Source organism: Hypomesus transpacificus, chromosome 9, assembly GCF_021917145.1.
Source record: "Hypomesus transpacificus isolate Combined female chromosome 9, fHypTra1, whole genome shotgun sequence".
In the NCBI taxonomy this organism is placed as follows: Eukaryota; Metazoa; Chordata; class Actinopteri; order Osmeriformes; family Osmeridae; genus Hypomesus; species Hypomesus transpacificus.
This window is the reverse complement of record NC_061068.1, coordinates 2,063,290-2,090,622: the sequence shown is the minus strand read 5'-3', so window position 1 is coordinate 2,090,622 and position 27,333 is coordinate 2,063,290. Positions and strand designations below refer to the sequence as shown.

At 44.6% G+C, this 27,333-nt stretch overlaps 1 protein-coding gene across 2 annotated transcripts; it reads left to right on the top strand.

Annotated features, from left to right (window-relative positions):
* The first annotated feature begins 452 nt into the window (after window positions 1–452).
* LOC124471445 (testis-expressed protein 264) lies at window positions 453–25,612 on the top strand. Of its 2 annotated transcripts, none has more exons than XM_047025931.1 (4): window positions 453–982; window positions 7,742–7,963; window positions 19,940–20,111; window positions 24,490–25,612. In XM_047025931.1, the coding sequence occupies exons 1-4, from the start codon at window positions 722–724 to the stop codon at window positions 24,768–24,770; spliced, it is 936 nt and encodes a 311-aa protein (XP_046881887.1). In that variant the 5' UTR covers window positions 453–721; the 3' UTR covers window positions 24,771–25,612. The 2 variants fall into 2 exon arrangements, with proteins under 2 accessions (XP_046881887.1, XP_046881886.1); XM_047025930.1 differs by having other exon boundaries at window positions 24,484–25,612.
* Window positions 25,613–27,333: the final 1,721 nt, after the last annotated feature.

The following is a 27,333-nucleotide window of genomic DNA, read 5'->3' as shown; positions in this document are numbered from 1 at the left end:
CGCGCGTGCGCAAAATCATGACGTTTTCTCTTGTTGCTTGGTTGAGCTGAATGTGATAATCGCGTGTGTTATTTTTAGGCTACTGTACCCACTTTCCATGAGTATAAGGCACATTTATTGATGTTGGTTAGTTAATTTGCACTCAAATACAGGCTTTAAATTATTGTTATTTATATTGCTCAATCGTTAGTCAGTCCCTGTTTTCAGTCTGTAACAGCTAGTGCTAATCCGTCTATTGGAGCCTAGTAGTAGCCTACTGTAAATAACAGTAGCGTATTTGAGTGCACACTGTATTTGAGTGCAAATTAACTAACCAACATCAATAAATGTACTTTAGGCTCATGGAAAGTAGGTAGAGTAGCCTACACAATAAACTAACACGCTATTATAAATCACATTCATCTCAACCAAGCAAAAAGCGAAAACGTCATGATTTCGCGCACGCGCAAGGAAGGGGAACAGGGGCACTGAATTCTCCGGAACACAGGCAACCTAAACGGAAATATTATACTTGTTTAGGGAAATAAAGCAGGCACTGGCAGAATTTCTAGTCCGCTCAAAGAAAACGGACGAAATTGATTGGCGAAAGTTAGAAAAATCATGATGCCAGTGGAAATTAGGTGTTTATATGGTTAATAGCTATAGCCAATTGGTATCTAAAAACATTTTGATCCGACTGTCAGAAATATCCCCACCAAACTTGCTAGCCAGCTAGCTGAACATGTCAGAAGAATGGGTCATTTTATGTGTGATCATTACCCTGCTATTAAGTCTTATTTTAACTACACTAGGGTACGTCATGTACTCGGGACTTATGTCGGAGATCAACATCCGGACGGGTTCACCGCCAATCAAGAATATCACAATTGCCTACAAATTTAAACAGGGACCATACAAAGATTGTGGACAAGTTTTTACTGAAAGTTGCAGTATTGGACCCAAGCTCACGTGTCTTGGGGTGTTTTACGATGATCCCAAAAAGGTAAATCTTGTCCAAACTAAACCATAATGTTACCACACTCAAAGCATCTGATCCACACCAACACAATCTGGTTATGAATGGGTGACTTTGGATATGAATGCAAAAGCATTAAAATCATGGATCAAGGACCGAAAGGCAACATATACTGGAGCAATGACGGTGCTCTATAATGATGTTAATATTACGCAAATGTTTGCTGAAAAAGTTGTCAAAGAAAGTATAGTCTATCTTACCATGTAACGTCTGACTCAAACCAATAGATGGCGGTATTAGCATGAGCTGTTAAAATTATTTCAAGGGGGAGGGTAGCTAAATCTGGATTTCAAAATGACTACAGGCTCTTTGCAATGCATATAGATTAGATCACGGTTGTCAGCATTCCATGTTATATAGGATTTGAGACTGAACCTTTGCTTTCCTATTTATTAAATTATGAGAAAATAAAGAAACTGCATTCATTCGTACAATGCATCACTGAAGCTGCCATTGTTTGACATCAGAGCTATGTTAAACATAAGAGTCAACACCAGAATAATGCTGGCTAGGGTAATCACATAGTACATTTGATACTGCAACAAATGTAGTTTATTCTGCTTAACATCCCAACCCACTGGGAGGGAGGGAGTTGAAAAGCTTGAAGCTAGAAAAGTCAGATAGTTTAGATCAGAGAACATCTGGAGAAGGGTGTGGTGTGTGGATGGATGGTTATCCACCTTCTCTCTGTGGTAGGTCTGTCAGCACTATGACCCTTATGGTATTGAGATGTAGGGATCTCCCAACCCTTGGTCTGTGCACGCAGAACAGGGGATCAAGGGCTAGCCTTCATAAACACTGTCCTTTTTCTGGTGCCTGTGAAAGAAGCTTCACTGTGGTCCCTTCCATTCCCCCACCTATGGCGCAGTCAGTGTAAACACCATCAACCTGTTGGACGTCTCTGTTGTTTCCTTTAGGTGTTTCCTTTACCCTCCTCCTGGTCTCCATATGAACCCCTTGGGGGCCTCAGTCTTTGTATCTGTCTTCAGCAGGAACAGACCTCTTGTCTGTTTGATCAGTAGACTCCCAGATACCTAATCCCCCTCACTCTTTGAGATCCTTCATGACACGCAGCACATGTTTAATTGACCTCTTTGAAAGGCTCTTCTACATGTCTTCTTCTACAGTTATATTGTTTTGGCCTGAAAGACATGAGGTAGGGTTGGGCTGGCCTATGGCGGCCTATGTTCATGTTGTTGAGCCTGCATTGTGACTAGGTAGATGCTGTTAGCACCTATTTGTCATTAGCCAACAATGTTATGCACCCAGGGTGAATAGCTAATGTGGTTATTTACACCCAGGTGTATATATAATGGCTATGACAATTTGTGCCCATGTGTCCATAGCCAACCATGTTATTTACACCCGGTTGTTATTTTATGATATTTGCACCTGAACTGATCAATCTCCAATCTTGTTTGCATCCATCTACATTACTTTGCTTATTACATGGTAAACATGCCTTTATTTGGTGAGGTAATCCGTTCATTAATCTATATGTTTCAAAATCTTAGGGTACCTAAGACTTCTGCACAGTACTGTATAGTATATCCAGGCTGTCAATCTATAAAAGTCCGATGAACAGATAGGAGACGTGATGTGAAAGTAAAGTTTTCGTTTATTTTGTTCAGAATAGTTGTTGTTGTGCCCTATCAGGTCGATCTAGTATTATACTTACCCCCTGGGGCTGTCCTGCTGCTGCTGGGCCATGGTAAGATCAGCATCTTTTAGCAGGGCTTCAGCATTCTAAAAGATACCCTTCGAAAACATCCAGGGGCTCAATCCCATGGCACTTAAGTCATCTACAAAATGTATAATACATACAAAAATGAAGTTTATTTAATGTTCCACCTTGTGTGGCTTTAATCCACAAGCAGACATACTCTTAAAAATACACATTTTAAATCTGTGCTTTTATAATCAATACTTTTCATCAGAACAAAAAAGCAACAGCTTGAGCCATCTTGTTCAGAAAATATTGTATCGCATTCCATTGTCTTTTTGGACCCCAAAAAAATCTAACCTTTGGAAACTTTTTTGGGGAAACTTTTTTCAAAAAAAATTATCTAACCTTAGACAAAAAAATTGTTCAAAATCCAACCCTTTACAAGCTTTTTCTTAAAAAAATTTTTTTTTCCAAAAATGTTTTTCAACCCTCCAAGTTCAAACTTCAACTTCAAAGAATTCCAACCTTTCAAAAATAAATTCCAACCTTTAGAAACTTTTTCTTTAACCTTTTTTTCCAAAATGTTTTTTTTGTGAACCTTTTTTTATATATTTACCTCAATATTCAATTCTATATATACATTTAACTAATCCTGCACACCACTTCAAAAGTGTCTCTTGGCTGTTGTTAGATCTAAGCCCTGAGTACTGCCAGATGAGCAAAGAGAGGGATGGGCTCTAAATGAGCTCAAATGTGCCAACAAATAGACATTGTAATTAGCCTAATATGAAAATCAGTAGACATCCTCCAACACTAACATGAGCAGTTCATACTACACACATAAAACACATTTTTCTATAGGGTCTCAGTCCACTCTTCAAGTTCATGATGAGACCCAGGCATGGCCAGCACCAGCTTTGTGTCTTCATACAGTATATGTGCCTGGCCCACAGCATGGTCCTCCACAGCAAATGCATTCAAACTGAATGACTCTTCCCAGCTCTGCTTCAAAAACCCTTTTGTTTTAGTCACTCTCTTTCTCCCAAGCTTGCAATTAGCATTGGGTCCCAGCTTCTCTCCACCAAGTCACTCACAGCCAAGTCCTGATCTAAGTTAAGATAATTGGCATAATGATGTCAGCTCATTAGTGTTCAAACTTCAAGATGTCATCCGTTCCCAAGGTCAGAAGCTCCTGTGAGTGCTCTGGGTCCCCTGGAGTGGGACAGACAGAGGAACAAAGAATGAATGGTGTTTTCCCCTGGGACAAAACGCATTGATTGTCCATCACAGAATGTACAAAAGCACAACTGTGAGCGGCTAAGAGGTTTCGAAGTGGCTTCCTCCTCATGAGATTTTACACTTGGTCCCTTCTTTATTCACTTGCTCTGGAAAAACTAAAGACTGAGAGCTCAACTTGGTTCTTACATGGTTGCCATAGATACGGTGTGGAGCAGCTATTCCTTTGCATTAAAGCAGCTGACAGATATTGTTGGCCCCTGCCCCTCTCACTAATCCCATCCTCCCCCAACCCCCATCTTCTCGAGAAGTTCAAAGGCTGTGACTCTCTGGTTCTGCCTATCCTAGCCCTCTCCCTTTAGTTTCCTGCCTTTCTAGCAGCAGAAAGCAGGGAGATCACCACAGGAGCATATAGAGACAGGCATAAACGTTGAGTAAAAAAAAAAAAGAAGGTTCCCCAACTTTGGCCCAGGCCACAGTTTGAGGTCCTTGTGACCCACAGCTGTCATGCCACAGTGGTAGGGAAGGGGTGAAGGGTGGTGAGATGACAAATCTGTTTGCTAGTCCCAGCGAGTGTCAAGGTACGGTACTTGGGTCACAACAGTCAGTCACACAAAACTGGGTACATGTGGCCAACAAATTACATCTCTGCAAGAATTGAATTTTTCTTTTCTTTTGTAGTGACAGTTGAATTGTGAGAAATGTTGAAGCTTGAATGCATAACATAGAAGACATAATAGGCCTGTATCTTAGACCTGCATTTTGCTCTGCAAAGTTAGCCACAGAGTGTAATAGGACCAAGTAGTGGGCGTGTCAGGAGAAGGTGTCGGAAGTAATGCATAAGCAAAGTGGTGCTTAAGCAAAGTGGTGCTCCATTTCAGAGGGACATAGCACAAAGGTAGAATAAGACAGGCATCGCTTTGTGCCTGATGGGATGTTTTCCTCTGGATGGCTGTGACCTCTCTGTTCCCAGAATGCACCACCACATCTTTGTAAACAGAACTAAGGTCTTCTAGGAAGTGGCTGTCAGAGACCAGCTTAGTAGTAGTAGGCTACATTTGTAGATGGAAGGAACATGAAAAGGCAGCTTGTGTACCAGGATGACTCAGAAAAAAGAAAGTGCTTTAAAGTAGATGTGAAAGGATGACTGAAAGTGATTGCGTTTAGAGATTGTTTTTTGAAGTGTATGTCCCAGAGGACTGTGCTGGTGGCTGTGGCTATCTGTCCTGACTCCTGCCTGTCCTGCTGTGAACCCTGGGATATGGGTAACTAATCCTCTCAACAGGAGCCCGCCACTGTGCCAGCCAAATAACAAAAAGAAAGCTCCACAGTCCACACTGTGTATTTTCCTCTATGCATGAAAACTAGGCCAAGGCTTATTGTTGACAGGAGACACCTTACTGTGGTGATGTGACAGTCTTGTTAATCTTGTTACTCTTATGATTGACAGTCAGCATTTATTTAGAACAGACAGTCTGCTGTTGGGCAAGTTTAAGGCGGCTTGCTTGTCACTAACTGATGAAGAGAATCGCCACTCGCCAGAATATTCTTTCGCTTCCCTGCAGGGGTAATGCCCGGCCCTGTAGATTGGTGGTGTTCTGTGTCTGTCTTGTTTGGAGAATAGACACTGGTTTTAGCCCTGTGTGTGCGCTCATGTGTGTGTAAGTATGGAGCCACAGGCGGAGCAGGGACAGCGCTGCACTGACAGGATTGTTTGTTAGCCCCACACTCTGTTCTCAGCCCTCCTGGGGAGACATAGAGAGAGTCCTGCACTCCTGCTGTCCCTCCCAAGGCCTGGCAGTGAGAGGCAGAAGAGCCAGGAGGGGTGGGGAGACTAAATCAATGCTAGAACCTTGTAAAGGATAGTTAGGAATGAGGAAAGATAGATTGATAAGGTTCCAGCCACTTGTGAAGGTGGCACAAGGATGACTTGTGACTAAGCTGTGCTGGTGGTGTCCTGGGTCATAGTGAGGCTAGTAGTGAGCATACTGAGTAGCAAAGATTTAATGTAATGGGGAGGGGGAAGGGGGGGGCATTACATGGAATTTTTATCACTGGAAAATATACTGAAAGACTTTGCCTCGGTGTAACACTTCCTTACTCTTATACCTAGCTATAGAGGTTTTCCACCCATGGCATGACCCAGCTAGCACCACAGTGTCTGGAGCAGGTTTGAATGGATCCTGGAGGGATTGCTTTGGTGGGAGATGTAATCTGTCTACACACTAAACTAGGCTGAGGTCTGGTCATTATGCAGATTCTCCTCTGTTGGGGATTGGAGTGTGTGTATGTCCCTATGAGTGAGTGTGTGTGTGTGTGTGTGAGTCTTTGTAATGAAAAATGACTGTGTGCTCTTCAATCCCTGCCTGCCTCTTATCGCGGTGCGCTGGCTTTGACTAATGGGAACTGAGAGTGAGAACGCTCTTTCCCAGGGGCCTTGGCTGGCAGGATTCACGGGATGGGAGAGATGGGACTCCTCATTACCTGCATCTTAATGAGTAAGCACCAGAAACACTGCAGTTCTGCCCTCTTTACAACCAGAGCCATCATCTGTTGAATGAAGGGGAAACCATGAAAGAGCTTTGTATAGAGAACGCCTCCCTGGTGTTGACCCCTGCTAACCTGCAGGCCCCTGAGAAGGGATGGAGAACCGGAAGGAGTCCTTGGTGGAGGGAGGGATAACTGTAGTAACGGAGGGGCAGAATACCCGCTTAGTGCTATACCATACAGAGGACATTTTCGAGGTGTCCCTCGAGCCCTCATTTGTGTTCAATTGCTTCTCTTTTTATCTCCTCCTAAATTGAGAACAGGATGCCCAGATCAGAGGAAGCAGGGACAACTTGCTAAGCAGCCAAGTGCTGCAATTAGTGCAGCTCGGGCTACTGAGAGTCTCTCTCTTAACACCTGTATTTCATTACAAAGCTGGTTTCTTTCTTAGTTTAGGATCCTTTGATGTATCCTACTGGCCTGGCATCGCCAGATCATTTGGAAAATGAGTATTAGTCTGGAACCTCTCAGTTCGTTTTCCATATCCAAGGGGCGTTGTCAATAGGCACAGACCAATGTGAAACATCATCTTGGCCGCTGATGAAACTGCGCTCCTCTGTACAGTCATGTCATTAATCCCACCCTATATAAGATAAACAGATGTGATTGGCCCGGCACTTTCCATGCCGAAGGGAAATCTGTTTGAATGGGAAGGTAGCCAGACCCATCTGCCAGGCCAATAAACCATGAGCTCTCAGATTGGTCTGGTTCCCAGGCTAGTATCCTAGAGTTTTTTTTCCTCAAAGCCCCTTTATTATTGTAATCTGTCTTTGTTACTCATCAGGTTTTGAAGGAAAAATCTAAAGTGGTCATGTGGTTGGCCATTTCTCATAGCAGGGAAGAATATTTTATATTCTATCTTCAGCCTATTTCCCCAGAGGATGGGCACAATTGAAGATGGGGCATAAGGGTTGTGTTAGTCCTCCTAATTGCTGCTTGGAATGGTTGCTGAACGAGTTTGTCTGTCTGCTACAACACAGCCTCGCAGCCACGGAGAGAGTGTTCTGCATGTTTAATTAGAGCCTTCGGACAGTCAGAAAGACATTGCAAGTGGGACAGGAATAAAGAGGACAGAGTGAGAGAAAGCAATTTTGAAACTAACAGTTTTCGACTTTTAGACTAACAAAAGTGAAATGTGAATGGTACACCTCAACCAATAGTTTATCAAATTTGATCTGAAAAAAACATCCCTTGTCGCTCACTGTATCTTGATCTTTTTCTCGTCTGCTCTTAATCCACCCCCCCTCTCTCTTTCTCTCCTTCCCCCACTCTCCCAGGTGTCGAAGCTGAAGTGTCGCTATGCCGTGGGCAGTATCCTGAGTGAAGGAACTGGCAGTCCCAGTGAGGAGCTGCTCCAGCTCTATCAGAAGTTTGGCTTCCAGATCTTTTCCTTCCCAGAGGTCACCCATGTGGTCACCACTTCCGTCCCCCACAGGACCCCCCTCTCTGTGCTGCTGGGGGTGAGGCGGGTCTACCCTCGGCTTCATCGCTACATCAAGGTACAGTATGGCTGGAGGAGACTGTGTTTTCAACATCTATTCTGAGCTAGCGATATCACTCCTATGGCCCCACTGGAAGTATTGTTGACTCACACCAACATTACCCGTCTCACTTACTCCTTAGAAGCTTCCAGCATTTAGAAAATAAGAAAAATACACTTTCTGCACGTACAGTAACATTGACTGATCATAACACTGATGAAAACACCAGTGACTTATAAAGGAACTCGCTCTAGGACAAACGGCTCCCAGTGAGGTGATGTGGAGTGAGGTGAGAGGCTGAGTGGGGGATGTGTCTCATTATTGCAGCCTGTCTAGGGTTATTTTTTTGGTACACAGACACTGTAGCACCTGAGAGATGTCACATGCACTTCTAACATGCACTGTTCTAACAGATGGCTCTCTGTTAGGGTTGGTTGTTTATGTTTGAATAGTCTTAGACCAATGGTTCATGAGAGAGGAAGAAGTCCTGGGGCTGGGAGTGAGAGAAATGTCCCCATGTCATTAGCCTGGGGGACAGGGAGAAGGGGTGAAGAACACAGAGGAGAAGGAAAGGGGGGGTGGGAGAGAGGAAGGGAAAGTCAGCAAAGGAATACAAATACCAGATGGAAAATGTGTAGAAAGAAAGAATGAAGCGGTTTGACAGATGAAAGACTTGGCATGAGAGAGTGAGAGGATGAGAGCTAAGGACACAGAGATACACAGGGAGATACACAGGGAGTAAAGGAAGTCAGGAGCCAAGAAGAAATCCCCGCACTCCTGTCAGCAGCTTGTATACACTCACTAGGCGCGACCCCGAGGCAGCTGGGAAAATGAGTCATTTAGGAGGAGCCGAGGGTTTGTTGAGAAGCTTTAATTATACAGCGTGGTTGCACAGGTGGCATCGCCATGGGTAATCTTTGCTTGTCCATTTTCTAGTTAACACTAGAAACGTTGAAAGGAACTGTTGAGACCAAATCCATTGAATTAGAGTTCCAGACTGCCGGGGCCTTACATCGTTGGTCTGATCCTGTTACCAGACCACCCCTGACCTGTCTTGCAGGGCGAGATTTAAGCTTAGTCATATCCCAACCCTGACCCTGACCTTGTTTTTAGGGTTGGGGGATTAGGGCTAGGGCTAGAGCTAGGAATACCCTACCTCTCATCCTACAACAGGCATTGGTTGAGGTGTAGTAGCATGGTCAGAGGTAGGATAAGGGGGTCACAGTTAACTATAACTCTAATCTTAATCAGTTTTTTCTTTGCACTCTCAGTAACTGGTAGTTGATATAGTAGCACCTTGAGACTAGTGCTGTAGAGATGCAAAACTCCTTTTCTACCCCATTTGATGATACTTACATCATTTTCTGAATATCACAACCCTGTTTCCTGGATTATACTTTTTGCCACAGTTAGGTAGGCGTTAAGTACGTGAATGTTCTATTGGTTGCTGGTAAAGTGTTTCTTAGGAGCTTCAGACGCTAATGAGACATGTGGTTCAGTAAAAGGGGGAAACAAATGTTTTGATGGATATAAAACATGTATATCCTGTATATCTGTATAAAATTTTTCTATTATGATCTGCAATCTCAGAATGCAGAGGGCTGAATGTTGTTTAGTCATGTGCCTTGCTCTCTTTAAGTAATGGACCTATTTATAATGTATACACAGTGTGTCATCTCCATCTCCATCCTGGGAGAACATGGCCGTGCATGAGTCATCTCAGAAACAACAGTTTTCCTCTGAAGTTGTGGTCACGTGTCCAGTTATCCTCTCAGATGCTGTTATCTGGAAGGAGCTCCCCCGTATATTAAAACATTGAATTAGAATAATGCTTCATTTATGTCTTGTGATGCATTATCCATGAGAAAGATTTGGGCTTGACTCAGTCAGGAGTCATCGTAACCCTTGACCTAAGCACACGTCCAGAAGGAGTTATTAAATGAGAGAGGGAGGAGATCATCCCAGCATTAGGTTTGGATAAAACATTTTATAAGGGTGCTCGGCGATCCCCATGGTTACGCATCCAAACTAGCCTGATCCTCCCTAGTGGGAAATAATCAGTGGGATGGAAACATGGATTTGCTGAATCGCTAACGAATGGGTCATAAACAAGATTGGTAGACCTTTTGGTTTGACTGTAGTACTGCCTGTTGGAGTCAGTTACTGCAGATTGTGGGAACTTATTTAGCCATTACCGCATATACCCCAGTGAACCACTCCCACTGATGCATGTCAGGGACTACACGCTCCTCCACAGCTATGACCTGTACCTTGGGCTCAATTCAATATGTAGACAGGCTGACCCTGCTCATTTCTGCGATGTGACCCAGAGCCAGTTTGGTGGATCCCATAGGTTCTCAAGCCTTCAGATCTCTTTCATTTTTGATGCGTTTTAAGTCCCCCGTACCCTGCCCCTGCATTCCCCGGTCCTGCTGCCACCTCTGTCACAGGACTTGAGCCTCCTGCCCTGCAGTCGTGTTCAAGTGTTCGTCCATTATTAATGTTGTCATCACATAGCGTCATTCCCACCGTTCCTATTTTATTGGCAGATACAGTATCAGGCCTCTTTCCAGGGAGGGTCCTCCTGCTCCCTTAGAGTTGAAGCATTGAGGTCTTTAAGGCTTTTAGTTGGTTAGAAGAGAAGTGTTTTTGAGGGCCATACTGTTCATGGCACATTGTGTTTGCATTGTACAGAAGAGGTATTTTAGGATATTCTGCCACGTGTCTGCTAACTACATTTTTTGTGTCCACTTGTGAGAGACTTGTGTTGATATAAAGCACACTGCCCACCAGTAGTCTGGTCTCTGATGGTTGAAGTTCAGCTGAGGATGTTATGTTTTATGTCTTGTGATTTGACAAAAGAATAAGGAATCCAATTCAGTTATGCAGCTTTTTAAACATATAGCTAGAATAGTTCTGGTGCAGTTAAAACATGTATTTTTGAATCTTGGTGGATCTGTTTCATCTAGTTCCTTGATCCTCTATGAACATCAATTAGCACATTATTATCTATTTTCCTCCTAGTTCCACAAACTCTTTTTCTGTTCACCTCTGACCTCACCCAGTTACCAAGGCCCCGAGGACAGTGAGATCTCCAACAGACCGTTTGCTTGTGCTATGCTTGCCAAAGCTGCTCTTAACATGTTACTTTCAATGTGGATACTCAATGTGCATATTGATTCGCCACCCAGCTGTTGAAGGATAAGTGTGCCCTGCTTCAGAAATGTCGAACAGAGCCAAAGCAGTGAGTTGTTCACACACCCAGCAGCATCATTCCCTCGCTCAAACAGGAGACAAGGACCCATGTTGGGTGTGGTCTCCACTTCTACGTAGACCTGGGTTGGAATACTTTCACAATGGAGTGGCTGTATCCCACTGATACTCCAGTCAGATTTAGTATGTTGTCATAGGTCTTGTATTACCTAATGCACCACAGGTGTTTCCTTATACCCAAGATGCTCTTGTTATGGCTCAGGGACCTGGGGAGGGAGCAGATCATTCTGCCATATTGGAAAGGTCAGAGCGCAGACAGGGACAGGTTCAGTTGGACAAGTCCACAGGAAGGGCTTCCGGAGTTGTGTGACGTAGTGACGTGGTTGATGAACTGCGTGGAGCCCCATCTCATCCACTCCATTCCTCATTGGCTATGATGGTTCTCAGTAGTCTTTTATGTTAACGGCTAAAAATGAACAATAAAATGTTGCCGTGTTATATCTGTTCATCATTTCTAGTTTGTATATGGGTCACCGGTGTCATTGTGTCACTTGCCAGTATTGCTTCCTCCCTCACTTTCCCTCTCCGGGGGTCAATCTTGCTGTAGCCAGATATGCCACAGAGATGCAATTGGATTGTACTGGTGGGAGGTATTTTTTATTATTATTCATTTACACATGGAAGATGATCCAGGGCATGCAGTCTATCAAATGGATAAATACCTAGTAGCAGGACTTTTCTCACTAGATGTTTGGATTTTGAAATGGCCTCTCATGAAAGATGCCAATAAACACAACTGAAATGCACGTCCTGTCAGAGTGGCTGACTCCAGTGAGCTGGGTGATGTCGTGTGCTGAGCGTGTCTGTGGTGAGCTGGGTGATGTCGTGTGCTGAGCGTGTCTGTGGTGGTGCAGAGTCCCCTGTGGAGGGACCTTTACAGCGCTGCTCATCTGCATTTAGCCTGCTGTCTGACACACTCTTTGAGTGGGACTGATATTTGGCCGCCCACACCATTGGCCGGCCCTAATGTTTACTGTCTGCACTTTGCCTTTCATGAGACAAGCATGCTCACCGCCAGGCCTGGCATCTTGAGACACTGATGGTGGGGGCGGGGACAGGGGATGGGGGGGGGGGGTTGTGGGGGGCAGTGTTGACATTCACACAGATCTGAGGGCCGCTGAAACTCTGGCGACTAAACATTTGTTTGCTCCGGGGCACTGAAGTCTCTTACCAGTGCAGAGACTCTAAAGTTAGTTTGTCTTTTTATTTTGGGCTTTTTCAGATGATTGTCACCTATGGTATGTAGTGAACCTGCAGCGTTACCCAAACAGACGTCCACTGTCTGATAGGGCCTCATCAGTAGGGAGGGCTGGTCTGGCTGCTGGCCTCCTGGCTCAGACCCTCACCCCAGCACAGCTGTTAGTCTGCAGGGCCGGCTCTACACGGGGGAATTCGACCCAATAAGAACACAGTTGCAAAGGTCAGGAAAGGACAGTGGGCGGGTTTCACAGCCAGAGATGGATGGATAAATAGTGTTTTGTGAAGTGTCTGCTCCTAAACTTTAGGTATAATTTATCTTCGCCTGCCAGAAACGTTAAATATTTTCCAATCTAATTTTAACTTCCCTTGGAGATGTTTGAGGATGTATTGTATGACTAGGCAAACATGCAAAGTGAGGACAGTTTCTTCTTTTTTTGTGAAATTGTAATGAGCCACACTAACAGTACTACCACATAGTGCTTTCCTGCCATCACAAAATATGTTCATGTTATTTACATTTTTATTGTAAAAGCAATACACTGAGGAGGATAGCAATACCTTGTTTGAATGATGAGTGATGTTTGTTTCTTCTATTTTAACTCAAAAATCATCCTTTGTCCCTTCAATTAGGCATGAGGTGTTGCGAGAGGAATCAGTCACAAACGGCTGTTCTCTGCAGAAGGAGATGAACAGATTTGTTTGTGTTCCACCTCCATGTTTTTGTTCCTTGGCGAGCAGCACCAGATTGATGTCATTTCCTCTCCTTGTCCCCTACCCCTCTTGGATCATCTCACATTGGAAAGCCTCAGATAAGATATCACCATCATCTTGTCTAGATCCATATAATCCCAGGCTCAGATTTACCTTCTGTTGCCCTGCAGTAAACTATAGGAATATACACAGGCCTCAAGGGCTGCTTGATACCTGATTCTCTTTTCAGCAATACAATCATATTTGATTGAATTTAGATCATTTCATAGGCTTTGCCCTAAACTCTTTATAACATGGGCTGAATGTGAAATAGCCCATTAAAGCAATATGAGATTGCCCTAATTTACAAAATAGGGTTGTTTAGTATCCTGTAGTTAGTAGCCTATTTGTAATTATAACTGAGAACTGTGGATTACTCTTCTGTGTTCTTCTTTACTCCCTCAAAAAATAGTTTCCATCCAGCTCTAAGAGTGGACATTCTTCTTCTGTCAGGTAGTGTTACAGTGTGTGTGTGTGTGTGTGTGTGAGCAGGCAGGGCTGGTTCTGTTTGGCCCAGCCTGGGTGCACCGTGGTTGGCTGAATGACAGCCAGACACCTCTCAACCACATGGGGCTGAGGACAGCTTGCCAGTCAAGTGCTCAAACATGACTTTTGTACCCAGGCCACTGGGAACCTGGAGACATTTGTCAACGCCAAATGTCACATTAGAATATGATTGATCCAATCGCGATTTTATTCTGAACTGATGTGGCTCTGAATTAAGATAAGGCGGCGGTGCGCACCAGCATATTAAGAGCCCATTTGTGTGTGAGACAGCTTGCCATAGCAATCACTCATGGATGTAGTGGTACAGTGGAATGTTTCAAAGGATAAGATGTCTGGTATCAGCAGAGGGAGAGGGAATGAGAGAGAGAGAGAGAGAGTACACAGGAGATAGAGAGAGGTATGGGCCAAGACTTGTGTGAGCAGCACGGGGAGTGGCTCTGGTGGGAGAAGGCTATGTTCGCTGACCAAGGTGTAAATGAAAAAGGACACTGACCTCTGAGGTGAGAATGAACTGAGAGATTTCCTCTGCTGTCCGCTCCTATCTCTTCTCCCGTCTACTCTCGCTCTCTCTCTCTCTCTCTCTCTCTCTCTCTCTCTCTCTCTCTCTCTCTCTCTCTCTCTCTCACTATCTCTCTCTCACTGTCTCTCTATCTCTATCTCTCTCTTCTTAACTCAAGTCATTCCAGACTATCTTGTTTCTCTACTGAATGTGGGAATTCCCTCACTCTTGGTGGTCCTGAGGACAATAGTAAACATCAACATTACATGACTCTCAGAAAGAACTAACTCCTTTTTGATTTACATCTGTTTTGTGAGGGCTTATGAATACTCCTCAGTTCATTATTTCAAGTGGAAGAGTCAGACAGTCACTCTTCACATAGATATTAAACATTTCAGAGTGACAGACCCCTCAGTGAATAATATAAATATCTCAAGTCTGAAGAGCTCACTTGATGGTCTGATACATGACAGGGCTGATGGAGTTGAATGCAATCTCCTCTTCAGTACCCGAGTACGAGTGGGGCTCACATCGCTCTGTGGCTTGAGAGGAGGACATACTAGAGGGCTGAGGGGAAACGAGGAACTAGTCTGTTCCCCACTCAAGCCCTCCGTATGACAAGCTCCACATTCGACAGCAAGACACGTCAGCTATGCTTCGCTCCACGCCCGCTGTGCTCTCTCTGGGTTTGTATGAGTTATTTGGTTTTATTACCGGAAGGTTTGTCACTATTCACTTTCTGCTGCCATGCACTACATGCATAGCTAAGCCTCCAGGTAGCATGCCCTTCAATAGTGCTATCATAATCAGCCCTGTGTGGTGTTTAAATGCGGAGTGAGCGGGTAAGTTAGCAGACAGGCCCTTTTGTGTGTGTATTTCAACTGATGTGAGTCTCTCTGTTTCTCTCTCTTGCTCTCCTTCTCTCGCTCCCTCTCTTTTGTTTTTCATTCTCTCATTAACACGCTGTTGGATTCTGTTTATCACCCTTCACAGTACAATGTCTGGCATCACTCCAGTGGTTTTAACACACAGTCTCAGCATGGACATGTGGTATTGGGATGATGTCTCTTATTGTTTATGTTCATTCTGATACCGTCTTCCATCTTGGAAATAAAATAACAGGATATTTATTTGTATCTCAAAGGTTGCATTGACACTGTGGTCGCTGTGTACCATATTACATGTCAAAATTGAAATATGACTCTGTCTGATACTAAATCTGACTGGAGTATCAGTGGGATACAGCCCATTGACTCCATTGTGAAAGTATTCCAACCCAGGTCTATGTAGAAGTGGAGACCACACCCAGCATGGGTCCTTGTCTCCTGTCTGAGCGAGGGAATGATGTTGCTGGGTGTGTGAACAACTCACTGTTTCGGATGGTGCGGGATATAGTGTTGGTGTTCGCTCTGCACACAGATGTGTTGGTGTTTGCTCTGCACACAGATGTTTCCAAGCCTTGGGTAGATGTTTGACCGTGTGTGAGCCCTCCAGTGCAGAGGCTCACAGTCCACAGCTGGGCTGCAGGTAGCCACGCTGCAGAGAAAGGCTTGCATCTCTTAACGCGCCAATTGCATCATCTACGTGTCATATCTTTCCATGTCAATGTAGTATAATCAGGTTTGTTTCATCATTGTATAGTAGTAGTGAGTGAGTGGTGACACACACACATAATGTCAGAGATTACCTTACTTTAAGACCAACCATGGTACTGTGGCTGGACAGCAAGGTAGCCCCCTTACTGAGATTTCATTTTTGAAAATACATTCATGGGATTTTCTGCAGTGTCCTCTTGAGGGATTTTCAGGAAACCAATTCAGAAGGCAATTTGGAACCAGTCAAGTATGAGCCCAACTGGAGGGTGTGTGGCTGCTAACAAAGAGGGGGGGGAACCTGTGCTTTAGCGACAGAAAATGGCAAAGATAAACAAGCTTAAGACTGTCCTGTTTTATTCAGGTCAGTGCCTTTCAAACATCCCTGTCTCCCTGGTTGGCCTATTTGGTGTGGTTGATAAAAGTTGGTTGGACAGGATTTTTTGTTGTCATTTAAGTAAAGAGTCTATTGTGGATGGTAACCAAAAGATGAGTCAATTAGTATGCCATCAGAGACCCCTCTGTAGAATACCGGGGAACTTTTAGCTGTTGCACTGAAAATATGTTGCACTCTTTTTGTCTAGAGGTTTAAAGAACAGAAGAAGAGAGATGGACAGGTGAACCTCAACACATGCAGGAGGATGGGAGAGACAATGAAAAGAGTGATAGAGAAAGAAAAGGGAGATGGAGAGAGAGAAGGAGAGAATCTGTCTTGAGTCGTTCCTATTCTTGTGTCTTCTCAGATTGAGTGGTGTATCCCATAATCTAAGGGATTACAGTAATTACGGACACATGATGTGGCCATGTGTCACCAGACCCTTGAATTAGACTCTTGTTCATGTTGAGAACCAGCCTTCAACGTTGGCCTCCGGGTTCCCGCTCATCTCAGACACGGTCAGATAAGTGCAGGCTTTTAAAGCATCTCCTCTCAGCTGTCTCACCCTGACTCGGCATTCAAAAAGTTTAACTCCCGAAAGCCCTCGTAAATTCCACCAGAAGTCAGTTGAGACAATGTCTGTTATTAAGAACAGTTCCATGTCACCCTGAGTTGTCTTCCCAATTGCTGTCAGCTTTGTTGTGTCCGGTGTCTCGTTCACTGTCACAAAGGGGCAAAGGGGGTCGTTTTGGGCGCTGATTGTTGTCTTTTGTGTCAATGTCAACATCAGTCATTTGTCAGCACTTTTCCCTCTGAGCCCCCCCACCCCCCGACAAAGAACTGAACTCTGTCAGTTTTTGACTGCCTGCTTTGCTCTTGCTGCTCTCTCACGCTCTCTCCCTCTCTTATTGGTTCTTTCCTCAAATCAACTTTTCACAAAGCCTTTTCAGAAAATACTTCTTTTCGCTTGCTTGTCTGCTTTTGTGTCCTTGTCGTGTAGAAGATGTCCTGCTTTCTTTCAAATCCTCCTGCCGAAGCCCTGGCCAGCGGTGAACTGACCTGACTTAGTGTCCTACAGTCAAACCTACTGTATTCTCTCTCTCTTTCAGGGCCAGTGTTCTTGGTATGTGCCACCAGTGGGAACAGAAGTCTTGTTTTAAAGCTAAATAAGTATGTTTTAATTGAGTTATCTGAAGACATATGTGGTGTATTTGTCCTGAGCATCTGTGCAGCTGTTCCTCCCCAGGCTAGGAACCTGGAGAGGCAGGACACTGGCCCTTGCTCATCTCTTGTTCATCTGCTCCCTTGGGGAAGCTGGGAACACACAGTCTGGACACAGCCGAGGAGAGTGAGGCTGTGTGGAACTGCTAGTCCTCCCAAGCGAAATAAGATTACACTCCAAATCGTAAAGCTCTCACTTAATACATTTAAATGAGATGTAAGGATACGCTTTTTCCTCCTGGGCTACTATGATAACAATGGCTTCTTGATCATTCTTACTGGATGTTGTTTTTTTTCTTTCATATACCAAATGTTTTTAGGAATACACAGAGGACTTCTTTGGAATGTTTATCTCAGCATGTCATGTTGTGCACATAATAAACTGCCTGTGACCTGTTCCTGTGTTTGGCTGAGAAGGCTCTCAGTGAGATAGCCTGTTCAGGGTGCTGTGGACATGCAGAGGGGATACTGCAAGTTAATGCGTCCAGCTGCTCTCTGTGGAGAAGCAGTAGACAGAGGTTGATGAGATGGGTTAGGTTTAACATGCCCGTAATTATCAGACATGTGGGACCGGCGGTGATTGACTAGCTGGTGGTCTGTATATCGGTTATCAAACACATTTTTCGGCTGCGTCTGGTAGAGATACCGTAGTGAGAGATTACAGTGAAAAGGAAATCTGTATTGTGTGTGTGTGTTTGTTTGTGAGCACCAGAGCCTGAGGTTGTGTACTGGCTATGCAAGACTGGAGCTGGGCTGTACCTGCAGCAGCTGTTTGTCCACATTCAGTCACGACATATCCCCTGGAGACCAGCACTGTCTGTCTCTGTCTCTCTCTGTCTCTCTCTCTCTCTCTCTCTCTCTCTCTCTCTCTCTCTCTCTCTCTCTCTCTCTCTCTCTCTCTCTCTCTCTCTCTCTCTCTCTCTCTCTCTCTCTCTCTCTCTCTCTCTCTCTCTCTCGCTCTCGCTCTCGCTCTCTTTCTTTCCCTATCTCTCTGTCTTTCTCTCTCTCCTACTTTTTCTCTTCTGTCTTCGCTTCCTTAAACATCGAAACACCTTATTATTGAGAAGCCATTATTGTCATCTCATTTTCGGCATGGTCAGACATAAAAACAGCCAATTAGACACACAGCTAACTGGGAGAGAGGGAAACTGTCATGGACATTGGAATTGATCATGCCACCCCCCCCCCCCCCCTAATCTCACAATGCTTCCTGTAGGCTGAACTTTTTTAATCTTCACCCACCACCTCCTGCTGTTGACCACTTATTCTTGCTAATGAAGGGGACACCTCTGCACTAGCTTCTCTCTCTGCTAGCGTGCTGTAGATTGCTTTGTGCCAGCCTCAGTGTATATACCGCTGACAATATAAGGACTCAGGCATCGCCGCTTCACCAAATATGGTGGACTAGCTTCCCAAAGCTTGTGGAGTCCTGTCGGAAAAAGCCTACTGATTTTGGTGTTGTACTTGTAGGTGAATAAATTGCCTACAAAAAAAATGTGTTGACACCCTATGGTCATATGCAGATGTTTTCATACAGTAAAGCCATGAATATTTTATAGTGTTGTAATTTCTGCCAGTGTTGTTTCTGCCAACTGGAATTCTGTACCCTGGCAGTCACGGAGGAGAGTGCTCAATGCTGTCAAACGGGGGTTTGGAGACAGATGGTCAAAGACACAATGGAACTGAGTTAGAAAAAAGTCTGCTGCTTTGCGGAATAACGCCTTTGCACACTGTGAATGCTTGTGTATGACGCATTCACATATTCATTTATTCACAAATTCACAGACTCATTAATTCCATATTATTCAAATACATTAATACATTTGCTACGTGGATATTGAAAGCAGCATGTTCCGGCTGTTTCATAGTGAAGTATGCAGTGTATACATGCTCTTTGGTGTAAGCTAAAGGATGAACATGGCAATTAGGGCTGTGTGTGTGTAGAATACCAAAATGCGATGAATTAAAAGTTAATGAGCCTAGAGAAGTGAGAGCAGAGCAGCAGGGTCCAGCCAGCCAAGCACAGCTGAAGCTACAGAGATGTATTCGTACATTAATGACAGTGTCAGAGGATGGGTTGTGGTTGGCTGTGTGTGTGGGGAGTGGTGAGTAAGAGAGAGACACATACAACACACACTGACCAGTAACCCTCTGGCATCTATTTTAATAAACAGCATGTACCAAAGATAACAAAGAAAGATGTGCAGAAGCTTATCTTCAATTATTCATCATTTTATGCAGAACCTTATTGGAAAAATGTATTGAAAGAACACACCAGTGCAGGTATCGCAGTGGTCAGGTGGTCCTTCATCACAAACCCCTGCACCAGAATTAATACTTATCTACCACAGGCCTCACAGAGAACATGGCTTGATCCAGGAGTTCCTCATGGGATCTTCAATAGCGCATCGTGATACTGGATCTTCCTGCCTGCTGACGTTTATTGGATGGATGGGTTCATCATCTCTGTGGTGTTTTTTCATCTCAAGCCTGCCTTCATGTTCCCCCCCCCCCCTCTCTTCTCCCTCTCTCCCTCTCTCTCTCTCTCTCTCTCTCTCTCTCTCTCTTTTTCTCAGGAGAGAAAACTGTGTGCCCACCCATTCCTAGAAATCTACAGGCAGGATGTTATCCATTACATGAGTCCTCTGGCCCGCCAGGGCGACTTCTACGTCCCGGAGGTGCGCCAGGTGGAGATGAGGCTGTCGTCCGGGAACAATTCCGAAGATGACAGGAGCTCTGACATCACAGGTACCAGCAGAGCGGCTGCAGAGCATGAGCCCGGCTCTGTCCTCTACTTTCTGGCTACTGTGGTTTAAAAACCATTAGTTAGTATTCTCCTAAAAAAAGAGTCCGTTAGTGTGCCTAGGGCCATTTACCGCTTGGAATTACCTGTGGATTTATTAATAGGCCTGTTTGCCCGCATCAGAATGTGCATGAGCACAGGTAGATTGCCTAGGGAGGATGCAGAGTGAGGGGAATAGTAATGTGACCGTTTTACACGTAGTGATTTGGACTGGTTGCCAGTGATTTGGAATGGTTGGTCAACCCATCTTAGCTTGTTTACGGCACAGTCAAGCCTTGCCCACACCCCAAGAGTGTTTTCTCTGTTGGCTTGTTAACGAAAACTTGAACCACAACTAAATATACTAGCAACAATTGTATTATTTATTTGCACTTTCAGGAGTGTAATGGGATATAAAAAGGGCACATCGGTGGCACAGGGGTTTTGTTGCTCCTTTAATTTGTTGCTGAGATAAGCTCCTACTGAGTGTGCCTGTGAGTGACAGCGTGGTAGGTGTTAATGAAAGGCCCAGATCCAGAAGGCACTGGGGGGGTGTGGTGCCACTCTCTCGGGCACCCGACTGCCTCCATTCAGGACCTGCTGCTCCCCCAGACCAGGTGGGACCGGAGGGCGTGACAAGGGGGCGTGACAGGAGCACAGGCCCAGGGTCTCTTCTCCTGAGATATCCGCCCCACACAGGGACGTCACCACCAGTTGAGCTGGTGTTTTTGTGAGAGAAGAAAGAAGGTGTCGCAAACACCGTCTGTCACAGTGCATGTTGTTTACAGCATGGACAAGATGGCGAATAGTGTTCAGCTGTGACTTGAGTAGTCTAGTATAACGTAACATTCAATGAAGATGTTTTTTAGCTTCACTCCAATCCAAATGAACTTTACTCTCACTTACATGCAGTAAGTACCCATTTTACCAGTCCATAACAGTTATGTCAGTGCTGCCATTCTTTCTCCATGTTAGTGATGTCACAGATAGACTGTCAGTCAGACCAAAGAGTATAGAAGAACAGACTGTCTCCCTCTTTGTCACAGATGTCACAGATAGTCTGACTGACAGACATTCTGTATGCTTTTGTGATGTCACAGATTGTCTTGACTGACTCTGATGTCATACGTTGGTATATATCAAGCCTTTGATCAGAGTTTTGTTAGGTGTCAGACCTTCTAAAAACCTCTTTCTGATGTCATAAATATGTCACTGACATTCCATATGACTTTTTATAACACAGAGACAATCTGTTTTGTGTCACCTTGCAAGTGTCCCTGGGAAACGAATCAAACTGACATGATGGCTTCTCTCTGCTCCCTCTCTATCCACTAGATCCGACCCCACACACACCCCACACACACACACACACACACACACATACAGCTCTTAACCTGTCAGGTGAGCCATAAATCCACCCTCAAGCCTGCCAGAACACAGCCACCAGGCACGCAAACACTAGACAATCTGGGACTAGCCAGGCTGGAGGTGAGCTGGAATGGCACGCTTTTCCTTTGGTTGGCCTACGGTAAAAAGCATTATACCCATGGAAGTCATTGGTTTCCCGAAGATTTTTTCTCTCCATTAAATAACGTGTGTTTCGTGTGTACAAGCGTGTGCGGGTGACTTAGGGTGCGGGATGATGGGGTGGCGGCAGGTCATGAGAGAGTCTGTGCCAGTGCTGCCGTTTGGGGTGACTACCAAGTGGGAGGGAAGTAAAAGGTTTGAGGCAGTGGTTTGTCAGAGTCTGTCACGGCCCATGGCGCTGGCATGCCGTACTGATGTGATGTGAAGGAACAGACGAGTGACAGAGCAGGAGAATACCAGGCAATATGTCGCGTGTGGCTCCTCTCAATGTTTGATGACCTTCCACGCGCTACAGGATGAACATGGTCCGGGCTGGTGGACTAGAAGGGCGTCGCCACTCTTATCACCGCTGCGCACACTTCATGTCGACAGAGACACTCACTCTTACTGTGTTGGATGGGGAGGGCTACACGTCTGTGTCTGTGTGTGGGCACCAAGTGGCTGTCAGTGCTGGGGCCAAGTAAGCCTCGAAATACCTCTACATTTGATGCCCGAACTCCCCCCTCTCTTTAGCTCTTCATCTTTCTATCGCTCTCTTTCTCTCCCTTTCATGTGCTGTAGGGCCTGTTCTTCTTCCATGTCTCCTTTGGGACTGATTGATCCACGCGCCAAACAAACACGCACACTTGGACAGACATGCTGTCCATATGACCACACATGGCTGCATAGCTGAGTGAAACCAAGTGACAGAGACACATCTAGTGCTTCCCCAGTGTCACAGGCGCGGTGCCGAGTGGATTTCACATCTAGGCCTGTGACGGGATGATAATGTGACAGGCACCTGTGTTCCAGTCACACACTGGGCTGAGCTTGGCTAGATCAGTGGAGCATTGGAGCCTTTCTGGACCATCAGTACCATCTGGATCATCACTACCCCCCCCAACCCCCCTCCTCTCCTTACAGCTGGGATGTGTAGTGAGTGGACCGCCTCATTGGGCTTCCGTCAAGTAACTGTTGTTAAGCATGTAACTGCTTTGTGTACGTGTGTTTGTCCCTCATCAGTGTCTACTTCACACTTTTAAAACTCCTAAACTTCGAAGACTCTCAGCTGATGCAACAAAGAGAGCCAAAGACTTAACACGGTAAAGAAACAAGGCAGGATTTTTTCAGTGGCAGACAGTAACAATGGATCAATATCGCTTTGGCGGCTGCTAAGACTGTTGCCTGAAGGCTCTTCTAAACCCATCCTCTCAAATACTGTAGCAATTTTGAACTCACAAAATAAGGGTATCATTCCTAATGTGTATTTTTTTCTTTGAAGACTGATTCGCTTTTTGAGAGTTGCCTCAGGCTGAAACCAAAGGAGAGACAGTGTTTAAGGTAAACCTAATATGACCAGGCGTCAGTTCAGCATGAATATTTCTGTTGTTTAACTTCAGATTTCTCCTTTTCCTATCAATCAAATGCAAATGAGCGGAATGTAAATTAATCAGTGAAGCTCTTGGGGAGATGTTTATATTGATGCCTTTGAGGACATTTATTAGGATAAAAAGGTTTAGTGTCTGTGTAGTCCTGCATCCTGCATCCTGCGTCATGTTGTTAGTGACCAGCCACTTACACACTCATCTAGTGATACTATTGTTCTGTCACTAGATTGACACAATAAAAATGGGCTCTCTTTCTCTCACTCTCTCTTTCTCTCACTCTCTCTTTCTCGCACTCTCTCTTTCTCTCACTCTCTCTTTCTCTCACTCTCTCTCTCTCTTTCTCTCTATGGCTTTATCTCTCTCTCTCTCTTCCCCCTCTCTCTATATTATAGGCTGAGACTGTATTGCAGATCCAAATTCAAAATTTTGGGTCAAATGTTACAACACCTCCAGTGCTGATTTTGAAGTGGCATTTAAGAGACATAAAGTGATCATCACGCAATAAGTTTGAATGACATCTCACCCTTTGACACCCTTTCTCGGATTTACTGTAAATTGCAATCCGGTAGAGTTAGTATTCTGTCAGGTGCTCCATCTCTCACATTTTCAAGAAGAGATGTTTAGTCATCGTCTGACTGCGTGTCTTGAGTTAAACTTACGGCTTCAGACATCTCCATCTGGCGTCTGGTAGGGCTGCGGAGATGTCTCAGACCAAATCAATTGTTTTTCCTCAGACACTTCTGCTGAATTCAGAAACACACAGTCACACCACCCAAATAAATACAAATGGAGGGTGTCAGCAATAGGAAATAATGATCCAGTAAACCTGTGAAAACTCATATTTTAAAGAAATGAAGAGAGAACTATCTAATGTTTGACGGCTAATAGGCTGAGCTCCAATTAAAAGGCAGGATGTTCTGGCACTGCATTTTTCCCTCATTAACAGTGAGGAGGGCGAATGTTGCTGTGTGCTAAGGGAGTTCCACGGGACAATTCAATAGGCACTTTTTGACACTGGCAGTGCCACTGTAATTCACACAACTCAACCTGTCTTGCGGTGGATGTTGGACACTTTTTCTCTTCCTCCAATGTTATAAAATAAACATGCATGTAGATGTATAATTACTCTCAGTATATCCCCTAAGATAATACTTATTTGTTCCCATCTTAAGTACCCTCTCATACCTTTTCCGATGCTTACAGATGTGCATTGTTGAAAACTAAGAACTGAACTAAGAAAAGGGTAGAGAGCAATTCAAAAGGTGGAGACTGACGCAGAGAGGAAAGAAGAACACAATTCCAGCAGTCTCCATGCATCTTAACAGTCAATGATCTCTTCCTGAAACGTGTGTGTGTTTGCGCGTGTGCGTGTGTCTCTTGTCAGGTGCAGACTCAAACAGTGAATACAGCTCTGGGAGTGGTGTCTTGTTGTCAGACAGCAGAGAGTCCTCTCTGGCTCTCTCTAGAGAGGCCTCTGTGCCCCGCCAAGACCGGGGGCCCAGGGACCACCTCAGTGACCGCAGTGACTGCAGCTCCACCGCCTCCTCCTTTGAGGCGCTAGACACCGACGAGGTGGAGATGGACCCAGAACAGGACCAGGACCGTAACACCAAACACCGGGGGGAGACCCCCGCTGAGGAGAGGGGGGTGGTGGCTGAGGAGGAGGAGTGAGGGGCAGGAAGCCTGGGGTGAGGGGCAGGAAGCCTGGGGCCCAAGGGGAGCAACCAGGGAGAGAAGGCTGAGATGAGACCTGGACAGCCATGTTAGTTATGTATTATCAATGGTTACTATTGATAATATGAATTTCTGATTAGACACAGCTGTAAAGGGAATCACCTGGTTATGTCTATATGAGTACTGTCCACATGTGCTAACAGAAACAAGCCTACTTGAAAACAACTAGCCGAAATAAATCAGGTAACCTGAATATCTTGAAATAATCTTGAAATAATAAATTGATATCTTATTAATAATAATACGTCTGCATTGTAAACGCATTTTACTTGATGTTATGTTAGTGTTTTACTGTTACCTACATGGTAAAATGGTCATGATTCCTCCGCTGAATTGTATCCAATCCACACAACAATCAGTTGTTTAAATGTTATTTTTGCCATACATCTTTACTACCTGCCAAAACCTCAACATTGTGATGTATTTTTCTGCTGTAGATATAAATATTGCGACTGGGTAAGTGTATGAATGTTGAACATCAGTATTTTCCACATATCTTTTAAGAGCTCCCTTGTAAGCCTATTTGGTTCATTGTTTCAGCAGTAAAGACTAGGCTAGTATGTGGTCATATTGACTCAAATTTTAAAATATCCAAATCTTGAATCTTCAGAGTTATGTGGAGAACAAATCTTTTCTAGTATCTTATCTTTGTACTAGAAACTATAGACCTCCATGAATACTGACCTGCCTTTGGACATATCACTATATATGTGAACTGAATTATATGTGTATGTTTTCATGATTCGTTTTATTAAAATGTTTTAGTTTTTTTTTTTTACATTTTAGACTCTTGGGCTATGTCTGGTTCTTTGTAGATGGTCAAAATGGGACGGGGGATTTTGACAAAGTCTCTCTGACTTTGTGTAGCACATCTGATCAGTCCAGAAGAACGATGACAGCAGCGACAGAGTATTAATATTCATTCAGAACATGATAGAAAACCAAGCTCCTCTTCACGTCCTCCACTCTTTATCTCACTCACTCCTCCTGTCATCATATACCTGTTTACCTCCTCTTCCATCTCTCTCACTTACCCATCCATGGTTCTTAATCTCTGTGTCTCTATCACAACCACTTCCCCCCAGCTCTGGCCCTCCTCTGATGCACGTGTCAGCCTGCTGATGTTGAGGCACTACCTGGTGGGGCTCAGCAGGGTGTGGATGTCCAGGCACATCCGCTCAGACAAGCAGCTCCACCAAGCTAGCTCCACAGAGACCCTGCTTGCATCCGCCCACAGAGCCAGGGGGGCAGGCAGAGGGAGAGGTGGACAGAGAGACATCACAGGGGGGATGCCATCGTTTGTAATTTAGTAAAGAATCATCAATGCAAGTCTTATGCAAATAGTTTGTGCATTCTGGGCTCCTGCATGTACTGTATGCATGTACTGATCAACATGCCCCGACCCACTTATAGAAAGATGAATAACACACAGGCAGATGTCCATCCGAACGCCCTCTGCCTCCTCCCTGGTTTAGGTGTGAATATCTCAAATGAACCAGGGCTTCCAGAGCATGGTAGACATAACATGTTCATTTCCTTTTTTGGAAAATGAACAGAATTGGAACATGAAACAATGGTATCTGTTAACAAACACAGCCATGGGTGAATTGTATTAGCTTTTGTGTGATCTACATAAAAAGCCCACATACAGTGAGAGCAAATCATCAGCCGATCTGCCCACCTACCAACACGCTGATCCCAAAAGAACATCTGAAGATCCTCAACCAAAAGCCTCGGTGCTTTCAACATTTTTCTTCTATCATGAGTTTCCCTCTGCCTGACAGTGAGATGTCTCTTCTCCAACTCAAATCAAGTAAAGGAAGTAGGTGGGTGTATTTGTTCCAAGTCTATTTTAGATTACCTCAACAACCCACTCTGATAGAAACTCTTGTATGTTTATCTAAGCAAGCAGAATAATCTCTTTATTCTTACCATACATGCACCCTGTTTGAAGCGTGTCTGTATTGTCACTGATGGTGGGGCGTTAAAGCGAGGTGGAGTAGGGGACAGTGTGAGGAAGAGTTGCATGATCACCAAGCCAGAGGACACCCTGAACCACAGAGGCTCTGCTAGCACCCCTCTGTGGCTGAGGTCAGGTAGTACCATAGCCAGTATATACTTTCACTGTCTGAGTCATTACTGAGACACTTTGACACCTCTGGGTGTTGTTCTTTATTGAGCTCGTAAATGTGTGTGTATGGGGGGGTGGGGTGGGGGAGAGAGGGGGGAAAGGGGGATTCTATTTTAAAATACATTTTATGCCGTTTGAAAAGTTCCCTTTAAAATCGTCAGAAGACACAGCTCACAGTATAGAATTCGACATTGATGGACAGACATAAACATCCCCTCGCAGTTGATGCACAGGAATGTCTCCTTTGTTTTAGAGGGGAATTATGCGATAGGCTTGTCTTTCATACTCCAGTTGTCTGTATGGGCATTTTAATGGGAACAATGACACTAATTTATGCTTTTATTTTTTTATCCTGTTCTCATTTAAAAT

Coding starts and splice junctions, on each gene's coding strand:
- LOC124471445 (XM_047025930.1), top strand. CDS start 722: ATGTCAGAAGAATGGGTCATTTTATGTGTGATCATTACCCTGCTATTA. Junction 983..7,741: donor TTTACGATGATCCCAAAAAG/GTAAATCTTGTC, acceptor CCACTCTCCCAG/GTGTCGAAGCTGAAGTGTCG. Junction 20,112..24,483: donor CAGGAGCTCTGACATCACAG/GTACCAGCAGAG, acceptor GTCTCTTGTCAG/GTGCAGACTCAAACAGTGAA.